The 22,917-nt window shown below is 45.6% G+C and overlaps 1 protein-coding gene across 1 annotated transcript in view; it reads left to right on the top strand.

The window, feature by feature from the left end:
- Positions 1–22,917, top strand: part of LOC144670407 (pyruvate carboxylase, mitochondrial-like) — a 1,036,891-nt gene that overhangs the window by 107,012 nt on the left and 906,962 nt on the right. Inside the window, exon 8 of the mRNA XM_078532890.1 lies at positions 782–933. Coding sequence (XP_078389016.1) covers positions 782–933 — 152 coding nt within the window. The remainder of the gene's footprint in view (positions 1–781; positions 934–22,917) is intronic.

Below are 22,917 nucleotides of genomic sequence, written 5' to 3'. Positions count from 1 at the left end.
TCTTGATCCTGTTCTCTGGAATTCCTCTCCAAGACTGTCCACTCCCTAAAATCTTCTCAAAAAAACACCTATTCAATATTGCTTTTGGTCACTGCTCCGAATCTCACGGTTCCCATTTCCTTACACCTATTTGTGAAGCACCTGGTAACCTTTACATGAAAGGCAATACACAGAAGGTCCTGTGTAGAAATGCAAAAGGAAGAAAGACTTTCTATACAGCATTTCTCATGACTCCAGGACATCTCCAAGTGTTTCACAGCCAATGCAGTACTTCTTGAAGTGTAGTCACTCTCGTAATGTCGGAAACTTGGCAGCCAGTTTGTGCACAGCAAGCTCCCACAAACAGCAGTGTGACAAGAACCAAATAATTTGTTTTTGTGATGTTCGTAGAGTGACAAATATTGGCTAGATCACCGGGGGAGAACTTGCCCGCTGTTTTCCCAGCGATGGCCGTCGGATATTTTACATTCACCTGAGAGGGCAGCTCGGGCCTCGTTGAACATCGTGCCCTTAGGATGGCTCCCCTGATAATGCAGCACTCCTTCAGTTCTGGACTAGAGAGTCATCCTGGATTAGGGGCTCCAGCCTTTGGTGTGTGGCAGGACGGGGGTGGGGGGGGGCGGCGGCGAACCCACAAAACCTGACTCACGGGCTGGAGTTGCACGGCTGACCTAAGCTGCTGTTGCAACATGGTCACAGCTTTGTGCCAGTGAGAGGCAGACTGCAATTTACAGATAATTGTAATTAATACTAGTTACTGAAACTGTGTTTGCTCTATCAGGTGATAAATATGGGAACGTGATCCACTTGTATGAGAGAGACTGCTCTATCCAGCGGCGTCACCAGAAGGTAGTGGAGATTGCTCCTGCTGCTCAGCTGGATCAGCAGCTGAGAGACCGGCTCACCTCCGATGCGGTCAGGCTGGCTAAACGGGTAAGAGCTGCTTGGTTCAGCACATTCATGGGGATTAGGGCTGATCAGCTCCACCTTGTCCGTTGGCCATTCGGTGCTTCATTTATAAGCAGGGGACAGGCGTTACAGGGCAAAGCGAACAGCAGTCACTGCCAGTAACACCTCGAGTTTATTATAGCCTGAGTTGCACACTTAGAGGTATGGGGCTGGATACACTGAATGAGTTGGGGGCCCATTGAACTGTTGGTGATAATGTAAAATGGGGACCTCAGCTTGAGGGCCTGTTAGATATCTTCTGCGTTGACTTCAATGAGTGTCCTATAACATGCGGCTGATTCCATTTTTCCCACTATTATTTATCCCTGATTTCCTGGAGAACGCTGAATATTCCTCCAGGAAAGCGTTGAAACAAATTAGCCGATGTACTAATCAACTTTGTTCAACGTGAACCGCTGCATCATCCCATAATCCGCAAAAAGGTTCAATGTAACACAGATTTTGTGACAACCGTTAAAAGGAGATTTGTTGCCTCCTTAGTGTTGGTTGTGACTTGGTTGGTGGCTCTCTGGCCTCAGAGTTGGATCTGAGTCCTGCTCCAAAGCCCGGTGCACATCATTGAGGCAGGCCCTCCTGTTGCCAGTGCCGAGGGAGCGCTGCACTGTCGGAGGTACCATCTCTCGGATGAGATTTTAAACCGAAGCCTCGTCTGCTCCGAGGTGAACATAAAAAATCCCATGGCACTACATTGAAGAAGAGCAGGGGAGTTCTCCCTGGTGGTCAATATTTATCCCACGTTCGTCATCACAAAAACAGATTATCTGGTCATTGTCACATTACTTTTTGTGGGAGCTTGCTGTGCACAAATTGGCTGCTGTGTTTCCTAACTGCAGCAGTCACCAAAGGTTACTGCAGCAGTCACCAAAGGTTACTACAGAAAATAAGAGCTTATGGTGTAGGGGGTAGCATGTTAGCATGGATAGAGGATTGGTTAGCTAACAGGGGGCGGAGAGTAGGGATAAATGGGTCTTTTTCTGGTTGGTAAGATGTGACAAGTGGGGTGCCAAAGGGATCAGTGCTTGGACCTCAGCGGTTTACAATTTATATCAATGACTTAGATGAAGGGATCAAATATATGGTTGCTGATTTTCTTTTATATACATTCATGGGATGTGGGCATCGCTGGCTAGGCCAACAGTTATTGTCCATCCCTAATTGCCCTTGTTCAGAGGGCATTTATTGCGAGAGTCAACCACATTGCTGTGAGTCTGGAGTCACATGTAGGCCAGACCAGGTAAGGATGGCAGATTTCCTTCCCTAAAGGACATTAGTGAACCAGATGGGTTTTTATGATAATTGGCAATGGTTTTGTGGTTTTCGTCAGACCTTGAATTCCAAATTTTTATTGGACTCAAATGTCACCATCTACTGTGCTGGGATTCAAACTCTGGTCCCCAGACCATTACTCTGGGTGTCTAAAATACTGGTCCAGTGACATTGCCACTATGTGAAGAGGACATATGGAGTCTGCAAAGGGACATGGATAGGTTAAGTGAGCGGGCAAAGATCCGGCAGATGGAGTATAATGTGGGAAAACGTGCACTTGTCCACTTTGGCAGGAAGAATAGAAAAGCAGCATATTATTTAAATAGAGATTGAGATTGCAGAATTCTGAGGTGCAGAGGGATCTGGGTGTCCTGGTGCATGAATCAGGAAATGTTGGTATGTCGGTACTGCAAGTGATTAGGAAGGCAAATGGAATGTTGCTGTTTATTGCAAGGTCAATGGAATATAAAAGTAGGGGTGTTTTGCTACAGTTGTACAGGGTGTTGGTGAGACCACACCTAGTGTACTGTGTACAGTTTTAATCTCCTTATTTAAGAAAGGATGTAAATGCATTTGAAGCAGTTCAGAGAAGGTTCACTTGACTGATACCTGGGATGGAGATGCAACCTTATGAGGAAAGGTTGGGCCTGTGTCCATTGGAGTTTAGAATTTTGAGGGACGATCTTATAGAAACATATAAGATCCTGAGGGGACTTGACAGGATGGATGCTGAAAGGATGTTTCCCCTTTGGGAGAGACTAGATCTAGGAGACACAGTTTAAAAATAAGGAGTTCCCCATTTAAGACGGAGATGAGAAGAAATTCTTTCTCTCTGAGGGTCCTGAATCTGTGGAACTCTCTTTCCCAGGGAGCGATGGAGGCAGTGTCAATGAATATTTTTAAGGCAGAGGTAGATAGATTCTTGACTAAAAAGGGAGTCAAAGGCTATCGCCCGTAGGCGGAATGTGGAGTTGAGGCTACAATCAGATCAGCCACGATCTTATTGAGTGACAGAGCAGGCTTGAGGGGCAGAATGGCCTACTTCTGTTCCTGATTTGTATGTTTATATGTAGTGACTACACTCAAAAGTGCTTCATTAGCTGTGAAGTGCTTTGGGACATGCTGTGATCATGAAAGATGCTATAGAAAAGCAGGTCTTTCTTTACATGTACATTGCATGTCTAGAATGTGTGTGAGTTTTCTGTTTAAATACAAACGTAGCATGCAGATTAGTCAGAGTGTCGAAGCTCTGATGCGGAGAGATGGAAATACCAAAGCATTACGTACACAGGGGATCTTGGTCATAATGGACGCTATTGCCTTAAAGAGTGAAAGGGAGTCTGAATGAAGTGAAACCCATTGCCTCTGAATAACTGATTGTGGAACATTATTCATATGGGGCGGGTCGCTTTTACAGCAAGCTTTCTACGGAGTTCCTGGGCTGTTAAGTTGCGCAGTACCAGGGTTTAAAGGGGTAAATGATGAGGAAGAGCTTGGTACATATTATAAAACAGGCAGCGTATTTCTCAAACATTGTATCTGTAAGTGAATAACTTCCCTTTCCTCTCCAGCATCTTAGAGCCTCCCAAATCCGTGCGCATATTTCCTGCAACTCCAGGTTTGAATTTCCCCACTCAGGTTTCTGTGCATGTCACCCTAAAGGAACAACCTGAACTGAAGTAACAAATAATGTTCTCTCTAACTGTGACCATGATGAACTATGCCTCTGCATCCTTCTTGATCTACCTGGAGCCTTTGAGACGGCTGCCTACACCTTCCGCCTTTAGCTCCATCCTTCATTGTCCAGCTGTGTTGGGCTACCCTCACTTGCTTTCACTCTTTCCCATCCAGTTACCCCCTCAGATGGCTTCTTTTCCCACTCCCATTTTCCCAAAGGTCTACCTTTGCCTCTCTGCTTCCTCTATGTGTGACATCGTTTGAACAGATAGTTCCACATGTACACTGACAACACCCAACTTTACCTCTCCAAACTCATTCACTGCCTCAGTGTTGCCAGACTGTCAGTCCTAAATGAAGTGCAGTTTCCTGCAGTTAATCATTGGGAGGGCCACCTCCAACACAAACTCTGCACCTTCACTCTGCCGGCTACCGTCTCACGCTGAAGCAGACTGTTCATAAATAACCTCAGCATCACATTTGACGCCAAACCAAGTTTACGATCCCATATCTCTTCTTTGTCCTGTGTCCTCTGAATGATGAGACTGAATTTCGAAAGGTTTTCTAAGTGTTGACTTTTAATATATAATTAGTTATGCCTTTGACCTTACTGGGACATGCAAGAGCAGAACGTGATCTCATGGATATGATGCCAAGAAAGACTGAAACTGGTAGGGATTTAACAGTCTTAAGGAGGCTTTTACCTATTGAAAGATGACTAAATAGCACCATACAAAGGAAGCCTGCAGACTGATTTGTCTGTATAATCCTCACAGAATGATTCAAAGCTGCTGTGACATTTGAACTAGCTTCTGATGTAAATAACTTAATGCGTTAATAAAATGTTCAAAGTTTAATCTGTTATGACACTATCTGGCACGACTGAAGTTAATCATCCTTGGTGTGACATGGATGAGCATTAGCATTATGATATATTCAGAAGCAGTAAGCGAACCTTGTGACAAATTTGGACCGACGTATCAGTTCCACTCCTATACACGCCACCCCCTCCACAGCCCTACCCCATCCCCTCCCCATACCCACTCCACTGCATCCTCCCACTTCCCTAAGCATGATAGCAGGAGCCAAGAGAGTAATAATGCTTCCCTTGTGTTTGGAGCCGACCTCCATGTTCGGGCACACATGTTCTCGTTCAATCTCTTCACCGGTGGATTGGTAGCCCTCCCCTCCCCATGTCCCCCCCGCCTCCCATCCACCCCGAGCCTGTTCTGCCATTTAAAGAGATCATGACTGATCTGCTGCTTAACTCATTTACCAACCTCGGCTCTATATCCCTTGGCTAACAGAACGCCATCAATCTCCAAAGTTATTAATTTAGCTCCAGCACCTACTTCTTTTTGCGGGGCAGGTAGGGCGGGGTCGGGAGTTGTACACACCTGCCAGCCTTTGTCAAAAGAAGTGTTTCCTAATTTCTCTCCTGAATGGCCCAGCTCTGATTTTAAGGTTATATCCCCTTGTCCTACACACCTCCATTAGCAGAAAAGGTTCCTTCCATCTACTGTATCAATTCTATTAACCCCTCTAGATTCCTTAGCCTTCTAGTTTCCAAGGAACACAAGCCTTGTGTATGCAATATCTCCTCATAATCTAAGTGGCTGGGAGCCCTGATAACATTCTTGTGAAACATAGAAACTAGGAGCAGGAATAGGCCATTCGGCCCTTCGAGCCTACTCTGCCATTCATTATGATCATGGCTGATCATCCAACTCAATAGCCTGCTCTCATTTTCTCCCCATACCCTTTGATCCCTTTCGCCCCAAGAGCTATATCTACTGTACTCTTTCAAAGACAAACATTCTCCCCTTTACATTGTAGCTACTCTGGGTGAGGTAAAACCTACTTTAAACTCTTTTATCCCACTGTAGTGAAAACAGAGTGATGGAATTGATGAGAGCTGTTTGACACAGTTGGTACACTGTCTATATACTGTTACAAAGGCAATGAACACACTTGCAGGAGGAGACCATTCAACCCTTCAAGCTTGTTCCAACATTCAGTCAGGTCACGGCTGACCTGTATCTCAATGTCATCTACTTGCCTTGGTGCTGTAACCCTTAATACCCTCTATCTATCAATCTCAGGGTTAGCTCACTCTTGTAGATCATCAGACTTAAAAACAAAACACATCCTCTCTGTACCCTGTCTTACTGACCAGGGCACTGGTTCCTTTCCTTTGCAGTCTCTGGGGCTGGGCTGACTTTTTGTGTTCTCTTTATTATTGTCTGTTATAGAGCCATAGAGTTATACAGCACACAAAAAGGTCCTTTGGCCCATCGTGTCCATGCCGACGATCTACCTATCTATTCCGCTTCCATTTTCCAGCACTTGGCCCGTAGCCCTGTATGCTATGGCGTTTCAAGTGCTCATCTAAATACTTCTTAAATGTTGTAAGGGTTCCTGCCTCTAATACCCCCTCAGGCAGTGTGTTCCAGATTCCAACCACCCTCTTGGTGAAAAAACGTTTCCTCAAATCCCCTCTAAATCTCCTGCCCTTTACCTTAAATCTATGCCCTCTGGTTAATCCCGCTTCTGCTAAGGGGAAAGGTTTCTTCCCACCTACCCTAGCTATTCCCCTCATAATTTCGTAGACCTCTATCAGGTCCGCCCTCATCTTTCTCTGCTCTAAGGAAAACAACCCTAGCCTTTCCAGTCTCTCTTCATAGCTGAAACGCTCCAGCCCAGGCAACATCCTTGTGAATCTCCTCTGCACCCTCTCCAATGCAATCACATCCTTCCTATAGTGTGGTGACCAGAACTGCACACAGTACTCTAGCTGTGGCCTAACTAGCGTTTTATACAGCTCCAATATAATCTCCCTGCTCTTATATTCTGTGCCTCGGCTAATAAAGGCAAGTATCCCATATGCCTTCGTAACCACCTCATCTACCTGTGCTGCTGCGTTCAGGGATCTATGGACATGTACACCAAGGTCCCTCTGATCCTCTGTACTTCCTAGGGTCCTAACATTCATTGTGTATTCCCTGCCGTGTTAGTCCTCCCAAAATGCATCACCTCACACTTTCTGTTCTTGAAACATGGGTAACATTACATTTGTTGTCCATCCCTTGTTGCCTGGAGAAGCTGTGGTGGGTTTTCTCCTTGAACCCTTGATAAGATTCTATACGAGATTATTGGCAAACATGAGAGTACATGAATTGAGGGTAACCTTGGGTTAGAAATTGTTTGGTATGGAGGAGTAGGAGAGTATAGATACTTTGATTGGAAAGATGTGACAAATTGTATTCCATGGATCTGACCTGGGGCTTCAGCTTTTCACCATGTTTATGAACAACTTGGATGAAGTTTTATATCTATGTTTGCAATGACACTAAGTTAGGCTGGTCATCAGTTAATGCAGGTGGAAGCAAGAAGTTGCAAAGGGACATAGACAAGCTAAGCAAGGAGGCAAATGGAATTTTATAGGTAAGAAACTAGGAACTGTGGAAGAGTGTTAATGGTACATTAATTATATTACTAATGTTAAGGATTCACAGGTGAAGGTCATTGATTGATTAAATACCTTGAGCACATTTAAAGAGAGACTTAATCCGGTTGGAACAGACTCTCACATTGGCCCCATGTCCCTCGGGAACCTCGGCCTCAGAATTTGAGCCGTCTTGCAGAAATTCCCTCCACGCCTTTTCAAACTGCACAGAGGAGTTTCCTATTTTGGTTGCTGCTGCACAGCCTTCACTTTCTTGCCCTTGTCAGCCATCCGGGCACGCCGTGGCGTTCTATCCTGCTGCCCAACAGTGGCAGGGGTACCCAGTAGAGGGCAGTCTATATGGGAGTCCTCCCTTTTTCCATTGGGGACCTGGCATGGAGGGCGTTGCACACAGCAGACCCATGCAATTAGACAATTAGATGGTTAACGGGCCCCCAGGCCGCCTGTATTTTCTGCGGACTTGAGGATTCCCTGTTCCATATCTACATAGGTCGCTTGAGGTTGCAGCACCTCTTTGATTATTCGAAGGGGCTGCTCCTCAAACGCTGGTTGCACTTCAGCCCCGCGATCCTGATCCTCGGTCACCCGGTGCAGAGGTGGGGGCGGTGGTGGTGGCAGAGAGGGAGGAGGACTTCCTAGTAAGGCTGCTCCTGGGCCTGGCCAAGGTGGCCATTGACAGCTCCAGGTGGAGAGCTGTCGAGGGGGTCGTCCGAGCTGACTGTCTTCTCCCCTTCCGCGGCTATTCATGCCTGGGTGTCCCTGGAAAGGAGCACGTGGTATCCACTGGTATGCTTGAGGCCTTCCGCGACCGGTGGGCACCGCGGGGGCTGGAGTGCTTCATCAACCCCAGAAGCAACATTTTAATTTAATGATATAACTTTACTTTGAAGTTTTGTCTTTCGTTACAGTCCCCTTTTAAGGGGCTGCCATTTTGATTAATTAATTCTTTTGCTAATTATTTTATTTTTGTTGCATTGGTGCACTCAAAAGGGTACAAAGAGAGATGAACGCTGGTTCGGATGGAATTTCACACTGGTCCCCTCTGGAACCACAGCCCCACGATTTGAGCCACCTTGTGGAAATCCCCTTAGTGCCATTCCACTCTGCACGGAGGAGTTTCCTGTGTGGGCTGCTGCTACGCACCCTCGACTGCCTTGCCCCCGTTGGCGGTCCGGGCACGCTATGGCGTTCCGTCCTGCTGTCCAGAGGTATTGGGGGCCCTCTCCCCCCCACCCTGGAGAATCCTCCCCTTTTCCATTGGGGGTTTGATGTGGAGCGTGCTGCACGCAGCAGTCCCTTGCAGCCATGAGTTAAGTCGGTTCACGGACTCCCAGGCCACTGGTATTCTCACGTTCCATGACTTCACGGGTTGTGCTAGCTTGCAGCCCCCTTTTCACTATATGAGGGGCTGGTCCTCAGTTTTCTGGCCGCACTTCAGCCCCACTCTCCTGATCTTTGTCCAACCGGTGCAGAGTAGGGTGGGCATATCAGAGGGCTTCCTTGTTGGACTGCTCCTGGGCCTGACCAAGGTGGACATTAACTGGTCCAGGCAGCCGACGGTTAAGGGGAGTTATTTGACCAGACTGCCTCTCTTTTGTGGTTACATTCGCACCCAGGTGTCCTTGAAGAGGGAGGACACGGTGCCCACCGGTATGCCTGAGGCCTTCTGCAACCAGGGCTGGGGCGCATCATTAGCCCCAGAAAATGACATTTTAATTTAATCTGATAAGCTTCCTTTTAAAGTTTTGTTTTTGTTACAGTGGCCCCTTAAGGGGTGGCTCATCAGTTAATTTGTTTATTTCACACTCAAAAGAATATAAAGAAAGACTTCTGGGGCACTGGGTGTTGGTTAGGGAGGAGGCTGTCATTTTTAATGTTGCTTACTGTAAATAAGTCTAGCATTAAGTAAAGGATTGCCAACTCATTTGGTGGATGTGTTCCTGCTGTGCTGTTAGGCGGGGAATTCCAAGATTCTGACTTAACAATGAAGGAATGGTCTGTATATGTCCATATGAGGATGTGATTTGGAGGGGATTTTGAAGGTAACAAGTCAGGGAGAAGCAGATTAGACAGGCTGGCTGGAATGATGATTCAGAAGGGAGATGAAAGCTTTGTGACAGCTTCTGAGCTGGGGGAGGCTGTCTGGATGGGATCAAATTTAACTACGTATAACCAGAGAAAGGGGATTTAAAACAAGGGAGGGGAAAAGGGAGAGAAAGATATAGAAAGGGTGAAATTCACGTGTGATATAGGAGGGAAGGAGGCCATTTGGCTCATTGTGTCGGCGTTAGCTGTTTGAAAGAGCTATCCAAATGATCTCATTCCCTGCTCTTTCCCCATGGTACATTTTGTTGTTCAAGTATTTATCTAGTTCCCTTTTGTAAGTTACTATTGACTCTGCTTTCACCATCCTTTCAGGCGGTGATTTCCGACCACTGCAACCCGCTGAGTAGAACAAAAACGTTTGCTCGTGTCATCTCTGGTCCTTTTGCCGATTGCCTTAAATGTGGGTCCTCTGATTCCTGACCCTGTGCCACTGGACGCTAATAGAACACAAGCCGGCTGGTGAAATCAAAACCAAGGCACAGAGCTTTTCTTCACTGGGGGAATTTATTGACTTTGTTAAGTCTCATACCTCTCCCCTTATACCCAGTGTCCCAGTTGTCCCCCAGTCATACTCTTTTGAGTCCCTATGAACTAAGAATAATTAATCAAATTAACTAAATTAACCAAATTGACTGCCCCTTAAAGGGGCACTGTAACGAAGGATAAGGATTTAAAGGAAACTTAACAAACTAAAACAAAATGTCATTTTGGGAGCTGATAAAGCACTCCAGCCCCTGTGGTGCCCACCTGTGTCCCCTATTTATACGTACTCAAAGTACTTAATTAAACAATGCCCTTCGCCTGTGTATCTTAACAATATAATTAACATGCTTTTAACACTGGAAACCATCTATCATGATTTTGAGCACCTCCATTAAATTGCCTCTACTCTAAGAAGAACCACCCAGTTTAATTTTAAATAAATATTATTTTACTACCTGGCCAAATCTTGCCTAGCTTTCATGTCCTAGCCTAATTTTTGCGATTTAAAAATTAAACATGGGAAATGTAAATTTTAACTCTGTTCAGCTTGGGTTTGTTTTCCAGTAAATATTGCTTCCATTCAGACAGGTAGGAAAGGAAGGTCAATAAGTCGACTTGTCCCATCTCAAAAACTAATCCCACTGAATTTTCCATTCGCTGAAAGATCTCCCACATTATCAGCCCCCATTTCCCAGTCAGTTCATTCCACACACTCACCACCCTACATTGACGGTAAAAGACTTGCATTTTTATAGCGTCCGTGATGAAGTTGGAAAGGACACCGAAACTGGATATGGGACAGAGCAGGAGCTAGTAAGTGACAGTTCAGATGTGAGGTGAATAAAGATGGGACTAAGTGGGGAAATAATGGAAGGAATCTTCTTCCCTCTCGAGTGGCACGTTTGGAGGAGGGAAGGGCATTTAATTGTGCAGGAGAGTGGCGGGCGAGCACCTTGCCGCCTTCCCCCCTCCACCCCGATTAAGTCTGGGCTGGGGGTGGGGAAAGCCTTCTCGCCCCGCCACCAATTGAGGCCCTTAAGTGGGCAATTAATGATGACTTAATGGGCTCATCCCACTGCCAGTGGTGTTAACCAAGCTGTGGGCAGGCCTGTTACCATGCGGGGAGCATGGCAAGTAAATCTACCTGCCCCTCTTTTAAAGGCACAGTGCCTGATCGAGAAACCTGGCATCAAGAAGGGAGAGATCTGTTGAGAGCCACCCACCCCTGCCCTTGCTGCTGACCCCCCCCACCCCCGAATAAAACCCCCTACACCCTTCTACCCTGCGGCTCCACCCTGCGAAACTCCTCCCGCTGTTGCTTACCTCTGGCTCGTGTCGGTCCGCGACTCTGGAACTCCAGTGGCTGTTGTTTCTGCCAACAGCCAACCCCAACAGTGTCCCCAGTGACACTGCTGAGCAAAAGAGGTGCTGGCCTCTGATTGGCCGGTAGCTTTCGGTGGGCGGGAACTCTGCTTCCCTGGGTCTTGAACTTCCGCCTCCCCCCCCCACCCCGCCCCAGACCTTTCCCCTCCCACTCCCGCACCCCCTCTAACCCCGGCGTCCTAATCCTGGGGAAAGGCCCGCTGTTGGCTGCTCCACTGCCTGATTGGCTCTTGGTTCGGAGGGCCTTCCCCAAAGGAGGCAACACAGGCCTCTCACTGGCTCTGCAATCGCAGGCGAGACCCTCATCGCCTCCACATGATTTGACCCCCCCTGCCGATATAGGTGAGCACATCAGTTTATGGAGTGGATGTCTCAGAGAGCTGCACAGAAATACTGGGAATATTGTGGATAAAATGAGAGATGTGAAGCTTCTTGCTGGAGAGAGGGGGGATGTAATCATGGAGACTTGGTGTAACAATGACACTGATTGAGTAAGGCATACCGGAGGTAGATTATTTTCAAGTGTCACACTGGGAGGCATGTACTTTTTTTAACGTGGAAGAGATCTAGACGAAAATGGACTTGGATCGATTTTGTGGTATGGATAAGGTGCAAACACAGAATGAGACCACATAGCACTATGTCTAGTTTTGGTTGACCCACTTTAAAGACCTGCGTCTTTGGAGAAGGACTGGTAGAAAGTGACATGATTAGCTCCGGACCTGAGAGGACTGTCTATGAAGAGTACTTTGGGTAATTTCCCTCTTGAGAAGAAAAGACTAATGAGAGGCTTCATAGAAGTTTAACATTGTGAAGGGCTTGAGAAAGGCTTTTTGCTAAGTGCAGAGCAAAACATAGCAGATACTGGAAATCTTACACCAAAGTCACTCAGCAGGTCATGCAGCATCCTTGGAGAGAGGTAGCTAGGGTTAGCATTTTAGGTCCATAACCTTTCATCTTTTTGGTGGGAAGAATGAGGAAAGACAATATAAAATAGAGGTTGTATTTCTAAAGCAGGTGCAGGATCAGAGGGAATATGCATAAACCATTGAAGATGGCAGGACATGTTGAGAACGTGGTTAGTAAAGCATACAGTATCCTGGGCTTTATTAATAGGGGCATAGAGTACAAAAATGAAGAGGTTATATTAAACTTGTATAAAATACTGGTTCGACCTCAACTGGAGTATTGCATCCTGTTCTGGATGCCACACTTTAGGAAGGATATGAAGGCATTAGACAGAGTGCAGAAAAGATTCACGAGAATGGTTCCAGGGCTGAGGAACTTCAGTTACCTGTATAGTTGAAGAATATAGAGTCGAGAAGGTTGAGAGAAGATTTGATAGAGGTGTTCAAAATCATGAGGGGCCTGGACGGAGTAGATAGGGAGAAATTGTTCCCATTGGTGGAAATGATCGAGAGCGGGAGGGCACAGGTTTAAGGTAATTGGCAAAAGAAGCAATGGAGACGTGAGGAAAAATTTTTTCACGCAGTGAGTGGTTAGGATCTGGAATGCACTGCCTGAGAGCGGTGGAGGCAGGTTCAATCGAGGCATTCAAGGGGGAATTGGATTATTATCTGAAAAGGAAGAATGTGCAGGGTTATGGGGAGAAGGTGGGAGAGGAGCAATTAGGTGCATTGTTCATTCGGAGAGCCGCGCAAAAAGAGTGAGCTCAATGGCCTCTTCTGTACTGTAACCATCCTGCGATTCAGTTCTGTGAATTCTGTGACCTGACCTGTCCTGATGAATGGTCACTTGACCTCAAACGCTAACCACAGCTGTTTTCTCTCTACAGTGCTGCCTATCTGCTGAGTAATTCCAAGACTTTCTGCTGGACATAGATCTCTCGGATTGGGGTTTAAGAACAATTTGCATTGTTGAAGCACGTTTGGACATAAAGCCTCACTGTCAGAGAGAGAGGGAGAGAGACAGAGAGAGACCAAGAGCGGGGTGGGGGGGGGCGGAAATGGAGAGATGGGGAAGAAGAATCCAAACAAATCAAAATACACTTGATTGCCAACTTAGGGACAAGCCCTTAAGTGACAGGGTGATTAATGGAAGGCACATATTGTTGCTGCAGATCAGGGAGGAAAAAAAAACTTTAATCCGAATTCCCAAATGGAAAGAATTCACTCTCATTAAGTTGTGCAAATGAGATTGAGGTTTCTCATAGGAAGAAGGAGAAGGGATAATTGATTGGGAAATATAAAAACTCGACCGCTACCAAATTTGATGAAAAAAAACAACAGATTTCTCTCGCTCAGTGAGTTAAGGCACCAAGTAACTGAGTCGAACCAACTGAGCAGGCTCAATCCCTGATTGACCGTAGTGAATTGATCTTGACTCGGGTGCTGGCAAAGGACATTCATTTTCCTAACCCCGGCTAGCGAGACATCACAAAGTATTCTTTATGTTAAAAGCGCTCCGGAAAAGCAGGTTGTCAGCCTCAGGACCTCTGCGTTAATGAGAGCGACATCATCCAGGCTTCCTGCTCCTCGTTGCGATCATGCTCTCCCCCGTGTGGCCCAGCTGGTGTCCTTAACAAGCTGCCAGTGCTCCGAGTTAAGGCTCTTGCTTGAAAGATGGCCACTTGGGCCAGTCGCTGGTTTGCCTCTACCCCACAGGGAAGACCTGGATCAGGATTTATCCCTCAACACATCGTCTGATCATTATCACGTTGTTGCTTTTGGAATCTTGCCATGCATTAATTAGTTACGGGTGTCTACACTTGAAAGAATGTAATTCAGTGGCTTTGAAGTGCTTTGAGACACCCCGTGGTTGTGAAAAGTTCTATATAAATAATTTTCTTTTTCCAGCCTAGTACCGAGTTAACATCGGGAGCTGGGGGTGGGGGGTGGGAGGTGGTTGCGGGTGGAATTTGCAAACAGGGCAAAAATACGAACAGCAAGGTTTCACTTTTTTCAGCCAAGTCGCACTGTAAGGTGAAATATTAACAACAGTCTCTCTGCAGTGTGACATGGAACTGAGGGGCCGAGCTGTCCTTCAAATTCACCTTCTCACTCTCTGTCTCCTGGTACAGCACAGGGAATCATCCCTGCCTTCAGCATAGCCTCCTCCCAGTGCAGCTGTTGCCACGGAGTAAGCCATAACGAGAGAGAAAAAAAACTCCCTTCCCTTTTATTACCACTTTCAGATTGTGTGAAACCTCTCACTTTGAGGAGAAGAGGGTTGTTAGCGCTCTCCATCAACATGTTTACTCTGAGCCCTGTTTAATTATATACTTGAGATAACTATTTTTCCAAGTCGAGGAAAAAAGGGCTTCAGTGAGTCGGTTTTAAAAAGTAATTTGTATTTCACTCTTCTTTAAATGGAGGCCAGGTTTATCTGAAGGCTCTGCAAATTCACTCCTTTATCTGACTGTCACCTGCTGCTTGAACAGCCGAAGGAAATGCTGAAGAACAATAAGAACCTTTGGTCTGTTCCTTGGCAGGATTTCTGGAAGTAAATTTGTTCAGTTAGTCTCATGATTGATTAAGATAGTGGTTTCAAAGGAGGCATTCTGGCTTGAATAACTTTAAATAACTCGTATCCAGTAACTGCTGTGGTGTGAATTCAAACGGGATTGTTTTTTTTAAAAAAAAGAAAGTGCTTGTGTTTCTTTAGCGCTTTTCACAACCTCAGAATCATAGAATGGTTACAGTGCAGAATGAGGCCATTCTGTCCATTGTGCCCGTGCCAGCTTTCTGTAAGAGCAACTCAGCTAGTACCACTCGAACACCTTTCCTCGTAGCCCTTCATAGCTTCCCCCTTCAGATAATTATCCAATTCTCTTTCCAAAGCCTCGATTGAATCTCATCACATTCAAGAGGATGTGCACTCCGGATCCCACGTGATTGCCTTTTTGCCTCCCAGCTCCATTAATTAAAGTGCTTTGCAGTTCAACACAGACAGACAACTCCTTCTCAAGTACCACATAGGTCAGGTGATTTCCTGGAAGAGGCCTGCTTGTTGACAGTTCCAAGGTGAACTTTATGACCTTTTTAAAAAAAAAAATCCCAGGTTCGCATCCACATATGCAGATCACGCCAAATCCTTCCATTTTGTAAGCCTTGAGAGATATGATTCTCACAGTAGTCATTGTTTTAATATAGTATGTATCGCAGTCAGTTTGTGCACAGCAAGCTCCCACGAAAAGCAATGTGATATGTCCAGATGATCTGTTTTAATGACACTGTTTTAGAGATAAAACAGGACACTCTGGAGAACTCCGCCTGCTGCTGCTGCTTCTAATAGTGACGGTGCCATCCTTGCAGTCCACATGCATGTCCACTGGTGCAGCACTCCCTCAAGTTTTACACTAGAAGATGTCAGCCTGGATTATGTGCTCTAGTCTCTGGAGCGGGACTTGGATCCTCGACCTTCTCATTTAGAGCATTGAGTGCCATCGACGGGGCTATGACTAACATCTTTATGGTGCAAAGTGTGTATGTGCCTTTAGCAGTCAAGAGGGAAAGAATTCTAGGCACCTGATAGGGATGCAGGGACCATTACATTTTCAGGCCATTTTACTCTAGATTGTTTCAAGCCTTGTGTTTTCAATTGCATTTTTGGGATGAGTCCCAAATCCCGAGACCTTCTGGAGTCTGTCCTTGCCTTGATATCTAGGCAAGCTTTCAATAATACTTCTCACAGCCCGAAAAATATTTCTCTTCAGATAATGATCCAGTTCCCTTTTGAAAAGCACACTTGAATCTGCCTCCACCACACTCTCAGGCAGGGCATTCCAGATCCTAACCATTCACTGCTTAAAAATAAATTCCTCATGTCACTGTTTCCTCTTTGGCCATTCACTTTAATCACTGTCCTCTAGTTCTCGACCTTTCCGCCAACATAAACATTTTCACTCCATCTGCTCTGCCCAGACCCCTCATGATTTTGAGCACTTCCCTCAAATCTACTCTCAATCCTCTTTTCACGAAGATGGAGAGCCCCAGCTTCTCCCTCCAGTTAACTGAAGTCCTTTATCCCTGGAACCATTCTCTTAAATCTTTTCTGCATCCTTTCCAAAGCCTTCGCTTCCTTCCTAACCTGGACACAATACTCCAGCTGAGGCTGAACCAGTGTTTTATACAGGTTTACCATAATTCCTTTGTTTTTGTACTCTATGCCTCTGTTTATAAAGCCCAGGATCCATTATGCTTTTTTAACCACTTTCGCAACCTGTCCTGCCACATCCAATGATTTGTGCAAATATACCCCCGGTCCCTCTGCTCCCGTACCCCTTTTAGAATTGTATCCTTTATTTTATATGGCCTCTCTTCATTCTTCCTACCAACATGTATTACTTCACACTTCTCTGCATTAGTTTCATCTGTCACATGTCCGCCACTAACACCAGTCTGTCTATAATTTTTTGAAACATATCTGTATGCTTGCAGTTCACAGTATTTCCAAGTTTTCTGTCAACTCCCAATTTTGAAATGGCGCCATGTACACCCAAGCCAAGTCATGAATAGATGTCAAGGAAAACAGAGGTCTAGGTACAGACTCTGGGAACATCACTGTATACCTTCCTCCAGTCTGAAAGACAACCAGACGCTGCTACTCTGTTTCCTGTCACTCAGTCAACATGATATTTATGCTGCCATTGTCAATTTATTCCATGGGCTTTGGCTTTGCTGACAAGCCTGTTATGAGGCACTTTATCAAATGCCTTTTGAAAAGTCCATGTCAACCAATTATCCTCATCAACCCTCTCTGTTACCTCATCAAAAACTCAATCAAGTTCGTTAAACACAGCTTGTCTTTAACAAATCTGAATTGGCATTTTTAATTAATCCGCATTTGTCCAAGGGATTGTTAATTCTATCCCATTAAACTCTGTGCACAAAACAAAGATGTGCTTTATTTTATGGATTGATTAATTTATTTCACAGGCTGCCTGAACTCACCTGGCACCCACTACCAGCTTTGGTAGTTAGAGCTTTATCTGGCAACCTTGGTGCTGCTCTCAGTGCTCCTTCATGTGTGCTTCCCCCTCTGAAGTGAGACGGTCAGCACATTCTGCACTGATACACTCTACACTCGCCTTCTGCCTCGCACCAAGTCCAATTATACAATTATCATGAAGCAATTTCTTCTCAATTGGGACCACATTGACTGTAGACCTCCCTTGAAGAATGGTGACCACCAAAGGTGGTGGCTCATTTTGGACTCATAAAATGCATAGATTGTGGGAATATTAAATATTTATTTTAATCTTGCCTTGCCATCTCATATTTATCTTACTGAGGTATAAGTGAAACTATCCCATTTAATATTAAAATGTTAATTGCGTTCTATAAATTGTATAATAGGCTCATGTAGGGGTGTCAGAAATAGCTTCTGTGGAGCGTTATTTATTTTAATGTCAACCAGAGGCTATGGTCAGGAGAAGAGTTATTGGTCTCGCACTGAAAGATACAGCCAGAGGGAACAGGACCCCATTGTGGGTATGAGTTGCCTGATGGGTGGATGCAACGTGGTAAGAACCTTAAACACAAAAGCAAAATACTGGAATTCTGAAATAAAAGCAGAAAGTCCTGGGCATACTCAGCAGGTCAGGCAGCATCTGTGGAGAGAAACAGAGTTAACATTTCAGGTTGATGACCTTTGGACAGAAATGGAAAGAGTCTGAAGGATTTGGAGGGGAGGGGAGATATAATGTCAGTGTCAGCCTTTGCTCAGTTGGTAGCACGCTAGCTTCTGAGCTAGAAGGTTGTGGGTTTAAGTCCCAGTCCAGGACTTCAGCAAAAAAAATCAAGGCTGACACTCACAGTGCAGTACCAAGGAAGCACTTGTCAGAGGGGAAGTATTGAGGGAGCACTGCAATGTCAGATTAGCAGTATTGAGGGAGCACAGGACAGTTGGAGGGGCAGTATTGAGGGAGCACCGCACTGTCAGAGGAGCAGTACTGAGGGAGCCCTGCACTGTGAGAGGAACATTACTGAAGGACTGCTGCATTGTCGGAGGGACAGTATTGAGGGAGTGCTGCACTGCTGGAGGGACAGTATTGAGGGAGTGCTGCACTGTTAGAGGGACAGCGCTGAGGGAGCACTGCACTGAGAGAAATTCCTGAGGGACTGCTGCACTGTCGGAGGGACTGTACTGAGGGAGAGTTGCACTACTGTGGGGAGTACTGAGAGAGCACTGAACTGTCGGTGCGCTGGAATAAGGACCGCTGCATTTTTGGCGGGTCAGTGCTGAGGGAGAGTTGCACTGCCAAGGGACAGTACTGAGGAAGCGCTGCAGTGTTGGAGGTGCTGTCCTTTGGATGAGATGTTAAACTGAAGCCCCAGACAGGCATAAAAGATCCCACAGCACCTTTTTGAACAAGAGTAGGGGAGTTACCCAATATTTAACCCTCCACCAACTAAAAAAGATTACCTGGTATTATCACGTTGCCGAATGCGGGATCTTGCTGTGCATAAGTTGTCTGTCATGTTTCCTGCATTATGACAGTGCGCTTTTGGCTGGAAAGCATTTTGGGACACCCTGTGGCCATGAGGCACAGGGAGTGACAGCAGTCTTGTGACAAAAAAAAGCAGAGACACCTGATCACCTCAGCGAGATGCATTGTGTGTCACAGACAGACATGACATGACTTTAAAAAGTACCTGGATGAGCACTTGGCACGTCATAACACTCAAGGCTATGGGCCAAGTGCTGGTAAATGGGATTAGGTAGGTAGGTAGGTCAGGTGTTTCTCACGTGTCGGTGCAGACTCGATGGGCCGAAGAGCCTCTTCTGCACTCTGTGATTCTGTGACTTGGATTTTCAGAAAGCATTTGATAAGGTGCCACATCAAAGTCTATTGCAAAAAAATAAAAGCTCATGGTGTCGGGGGGGGTGGTGGGGGGTAACATATTAGCCTGGATAGAAGATTGACTGACTGGCAGAAAACAGAGAGTATGCATAAATGGGCCTTTGTCTGATTGGCAAGATGTGACGAATGGAGTCCCACAAGGGTCTGTGCTGGGGCCTCAACTTTTACAATTTATATCAATGACTTAGATGAGGGGAGCAAAGGCATGGTAGCTAAATTTGCAGATGACACAAAGGTACGTAAGAAGTTATGCTGCGAAGAAGATATAAGAAGTTTGCAGATGGATTTCGATAGGTTGAGTGAGTGGGCAAAAATCTGGCAGATGGAGTATGATGTGGGAAAATGTGAAGTTGTTCACTTTGACAGGAAGAATAAAAAGGCAGAGTATTAATTAAATGGAGAACAACTGCAGAACTCCGAGGTGCAGAGGGATCTAGGTGTTCTCATGCATGAGTCACAAAAAGTTAGTATGATGTTTGTGTTTAATGTTTATGCTTCTTTGTAAAAGGACATCTTAGTTAAAAAGAATTGTTATATAGAGCCTGCCAGTAGGGTGTGCTAGGTCCTGGGTATATTGCCCACTGGTGCAAAATAAGGAATAAAGGAATCTTCTATTTTCATATAAAATGTAGGCGTTCTGAAGCAGATAGCTGTGCGTGTATTCTTAATTGTTAAGAAGTGACAAAACACTTCAGTTAGTATGCAGGTACAGCATGTAAGCCAGAAGGTTTAATGGAATGCTATTATTTATTATGAGAGGAATTGAACATAAAAGCAAGGATGTTATGCTTCAGTTATGCAGGGCATTGGTGAGGCCGCATCTCGAATGCTTTGTGCACTTTTAGTCTCCTTATTTAAGGAAGGATGTAAATACATTGGAGGCGTGTTCAGAGGAGGCTTGCTAGACCAATACCTGGAATGAGTGGGTTGTCTTATGAGGATAGGTTGGACAGACTGGGCTTGTTTCCACTGGAGTTTAGCAGAGTGAGGGGTGACTTGACTGAAGTATATAAGATCCTGAATGGTCTTGACAAGGTGGACATGGAAAGGATGTTTCTGCTTGTGGGTGAGCCCAGAACTAGGGGACCCTGTTTTAAAATTAGAGGTTGCCCTTTTAGGACAGAGATGAGGAGAATGTTTTTCTCCCGGAGTGTTGTGCGACTTTGGAACTCTCTGCCTCAGAAGGTGGTGGAGGTGGGGCCACTGATCATTTTTAAGGCAGAGATAGATTCTTGTTAGGCAAGGGAATCAAAAGTTATCAGGGGTAATTGGGAATGTGGAACTCGAAACACAAACAGATCAGCCATGACCTTATTGAATGGTGGAGCAGGCTGGAGGGGCTGAATGGCCTACTCCTGCTCCTATTTCGTATGCTCATATGAGAAATTGTCAGGGTGTAGATGGAAATAGAGTATGGAGTCCGCTGAACTTTTTAACAAAATAAGCTCTGCTGGATGTGTGCCAGTTATGGTCAGGTTGCTCGTCTTGTCGGATTCCATTTCATTGACAATATGTTTTACCAAGGCTCCTTCAACAGCACCTTCCAAACCCGCGACCTCTACCATCTAGAAGGAGAAGAACACAGATAGATGGGAACACCACCACCTGCAAGTTCCCCTCCAAGCCACTCACCATCCTGACTTGGAAATATATCGGCCGTTCCTTCACTGTCGCTGGGTCAAAATCCTGAAACTCCCTCCCTAACAGCGCTGTGGGTGTACCTACACCACAGGGACTGCAGCGGCTCAAAAAGGCAGCTCACCACCACCACCTTCTCAAGGGTAGTCGGTGATGGGCAATAAAAATTCTGGCCTAGCCAGGGGTGCCCTTATCCCATGAAAGAATACAAAAAAATAAACATTCGGATCAACTTCTGCGGCAGTGGTACGTTGGGGAGCTCTCTTTCCACCTCCCCCACCAGCCCTCACCCCTGGCCATCCCACCCCACTGCCCCTTCAAATCTTTCCTTCACCCAGAAATGTTTTTTTTCATATATGTCCCTGGGGAAAATCAGTCTTGGTTTGCTTGCTGTACTTTAGAAATCTCTTTCAAGTTCCAGGCCTGAGATATCCTGTTGAATTCAGCAGCCCCTGTCACTCCCTTAAGTAGTCTCTGCATCTTACATCCAGGTTCTTAAATTGCCCAATGGCTAACTAAATTAGAATGTAAACCTGGCAGAGAGAGGGACCATAAGACCAAAAGACATAGGAGCAGAAATTAGGCCATTCGGCCCATCGAGTCTGCTCCGCCATTCAATCATGGCTGATAAGTTTCTCAACCCCATTCTCCTGCCTTCTCCCCGTAAGGGAGGGGGTGTTACTATAGTGCTTTTGCATTTACTCTTGTGAGTGTCTCCAGTCTGTCAGTACGCAGACTGATTACACTGAAACGATTGGATTTTTTAAATTCATTCATGCGATATGGGCACTTATTGCCCATCTTTAATTGCCCTTGTTCAGGGCGCATTTAGGAGTCCACCATATTGTTGTGGGTCTGGAGTCATATGTAGGTCAGACCAGGTAAGGACAGCAGATCCCCTTCCCTAAAGGGGACATTAGTGAACCAGGCAATCGTTTCAGCTTCAGATTTTTAATTCTAGATTCTTATTGAATTCAAATTTCACCATCTTCCATGGTGGGATTCAAACCCTGGGTCTCTGGAATACTAGTCCGGTGACAATACCGTTCTGCCACTGCCTCCTTAAACTGCTTTATTTATGAGACTGGATAGCGTGACGGTCAAAATCAAAGCTCACTTTGTTCATTTAATTTCATGTTGCCTCGTCTACTCACACTTCTGGTTCCAACTGGCTCTGAGTATCGTCACAATCTCCATAAAGACTGATAACTTATAGATAAGAATTCAAACTTCCAGTTAATAGGATGACATGACAAGATTTCACGTTTTAAGACTTTATCTGTAACAAAAGACTAAAAGCACCAGAACTAAACACTATCTTTGTAGGCAACTTGCACTTTAAAGCACAAAACAAAACATTCCCCTTTTACTTTTAGTACAGCTGAAAAGACACTTTCACATATATACTTTACACTGTCCTTTGAGTAGATATTAAATTCTCCCAGATCCAGTCCGAGGTGATGGACTTTTAATCTCAGAACTGTCTTTCACAGTGAGGTTTCTCCCCCTGGAAATTCTCCCTCTGGTGCAAACTAGGTGAATCTTCCAGCCTTGTTTTAACTCCTCATAAATTTGAATTTTTCAATCCGAGTGCGAGCTCCCATACACGTTCTTGCGTTGTGAACCTCAGTGCCTTGCTGCCTATAGCTGCTGCCCCTCTCTCGGATCCTGACAGACTAATCCTGTCCATAGGTTTTCAGGGATGGCTTGGACCCTTCCCCTCTCTAAGTTCATCTCCATGGCAACATGAACCACATGGGCCTTGTAGCCAGGTAGCAATCTGATTAGCTACCCTTGAGACCCCAACTCTCCTTTATCTTGGAAGTACACGGACAGCTTAAAGCACAACTGTTTACAACTTGGCATTCCCAACACTTCGCTGGGACTTTGGAGACTTACGGTCTATTCGCTGTTGGCACACAGGCTGCTGCCATTGTCTCCAAGCGTAAACACCTTACACCTTTTTCCAAGTAAAACATTCTGCCTCCCCCCAACCCCCACTTTAATCCCCAGCAATCAAAGATGTGGCCTCCTTCATTTTACCTTAAGTTAAAAATGCAGCCCCAAAACATATCAATCTTATAAACCTCATCATTGTAACAGC

The sequence above is a fragment of the Cetorhinus maximus genome, chromosome 31 (assembly GCF_964194155.1).
Source record: "Cetorhinus maximus chromosome 31, sCetMax3.hap1.1, whole genome shotgun sequence".
NCBI classification, from domain to species: Eukaryota; Metazoa; Chordata; class Chondrichthyes; order Lamniformes; family Cetorhinidae; genus Cetorhinus; species Cetorhinus maximus.
This window is presented reverse-complemented; position numbering and strand designations above follow the sequence as displayed.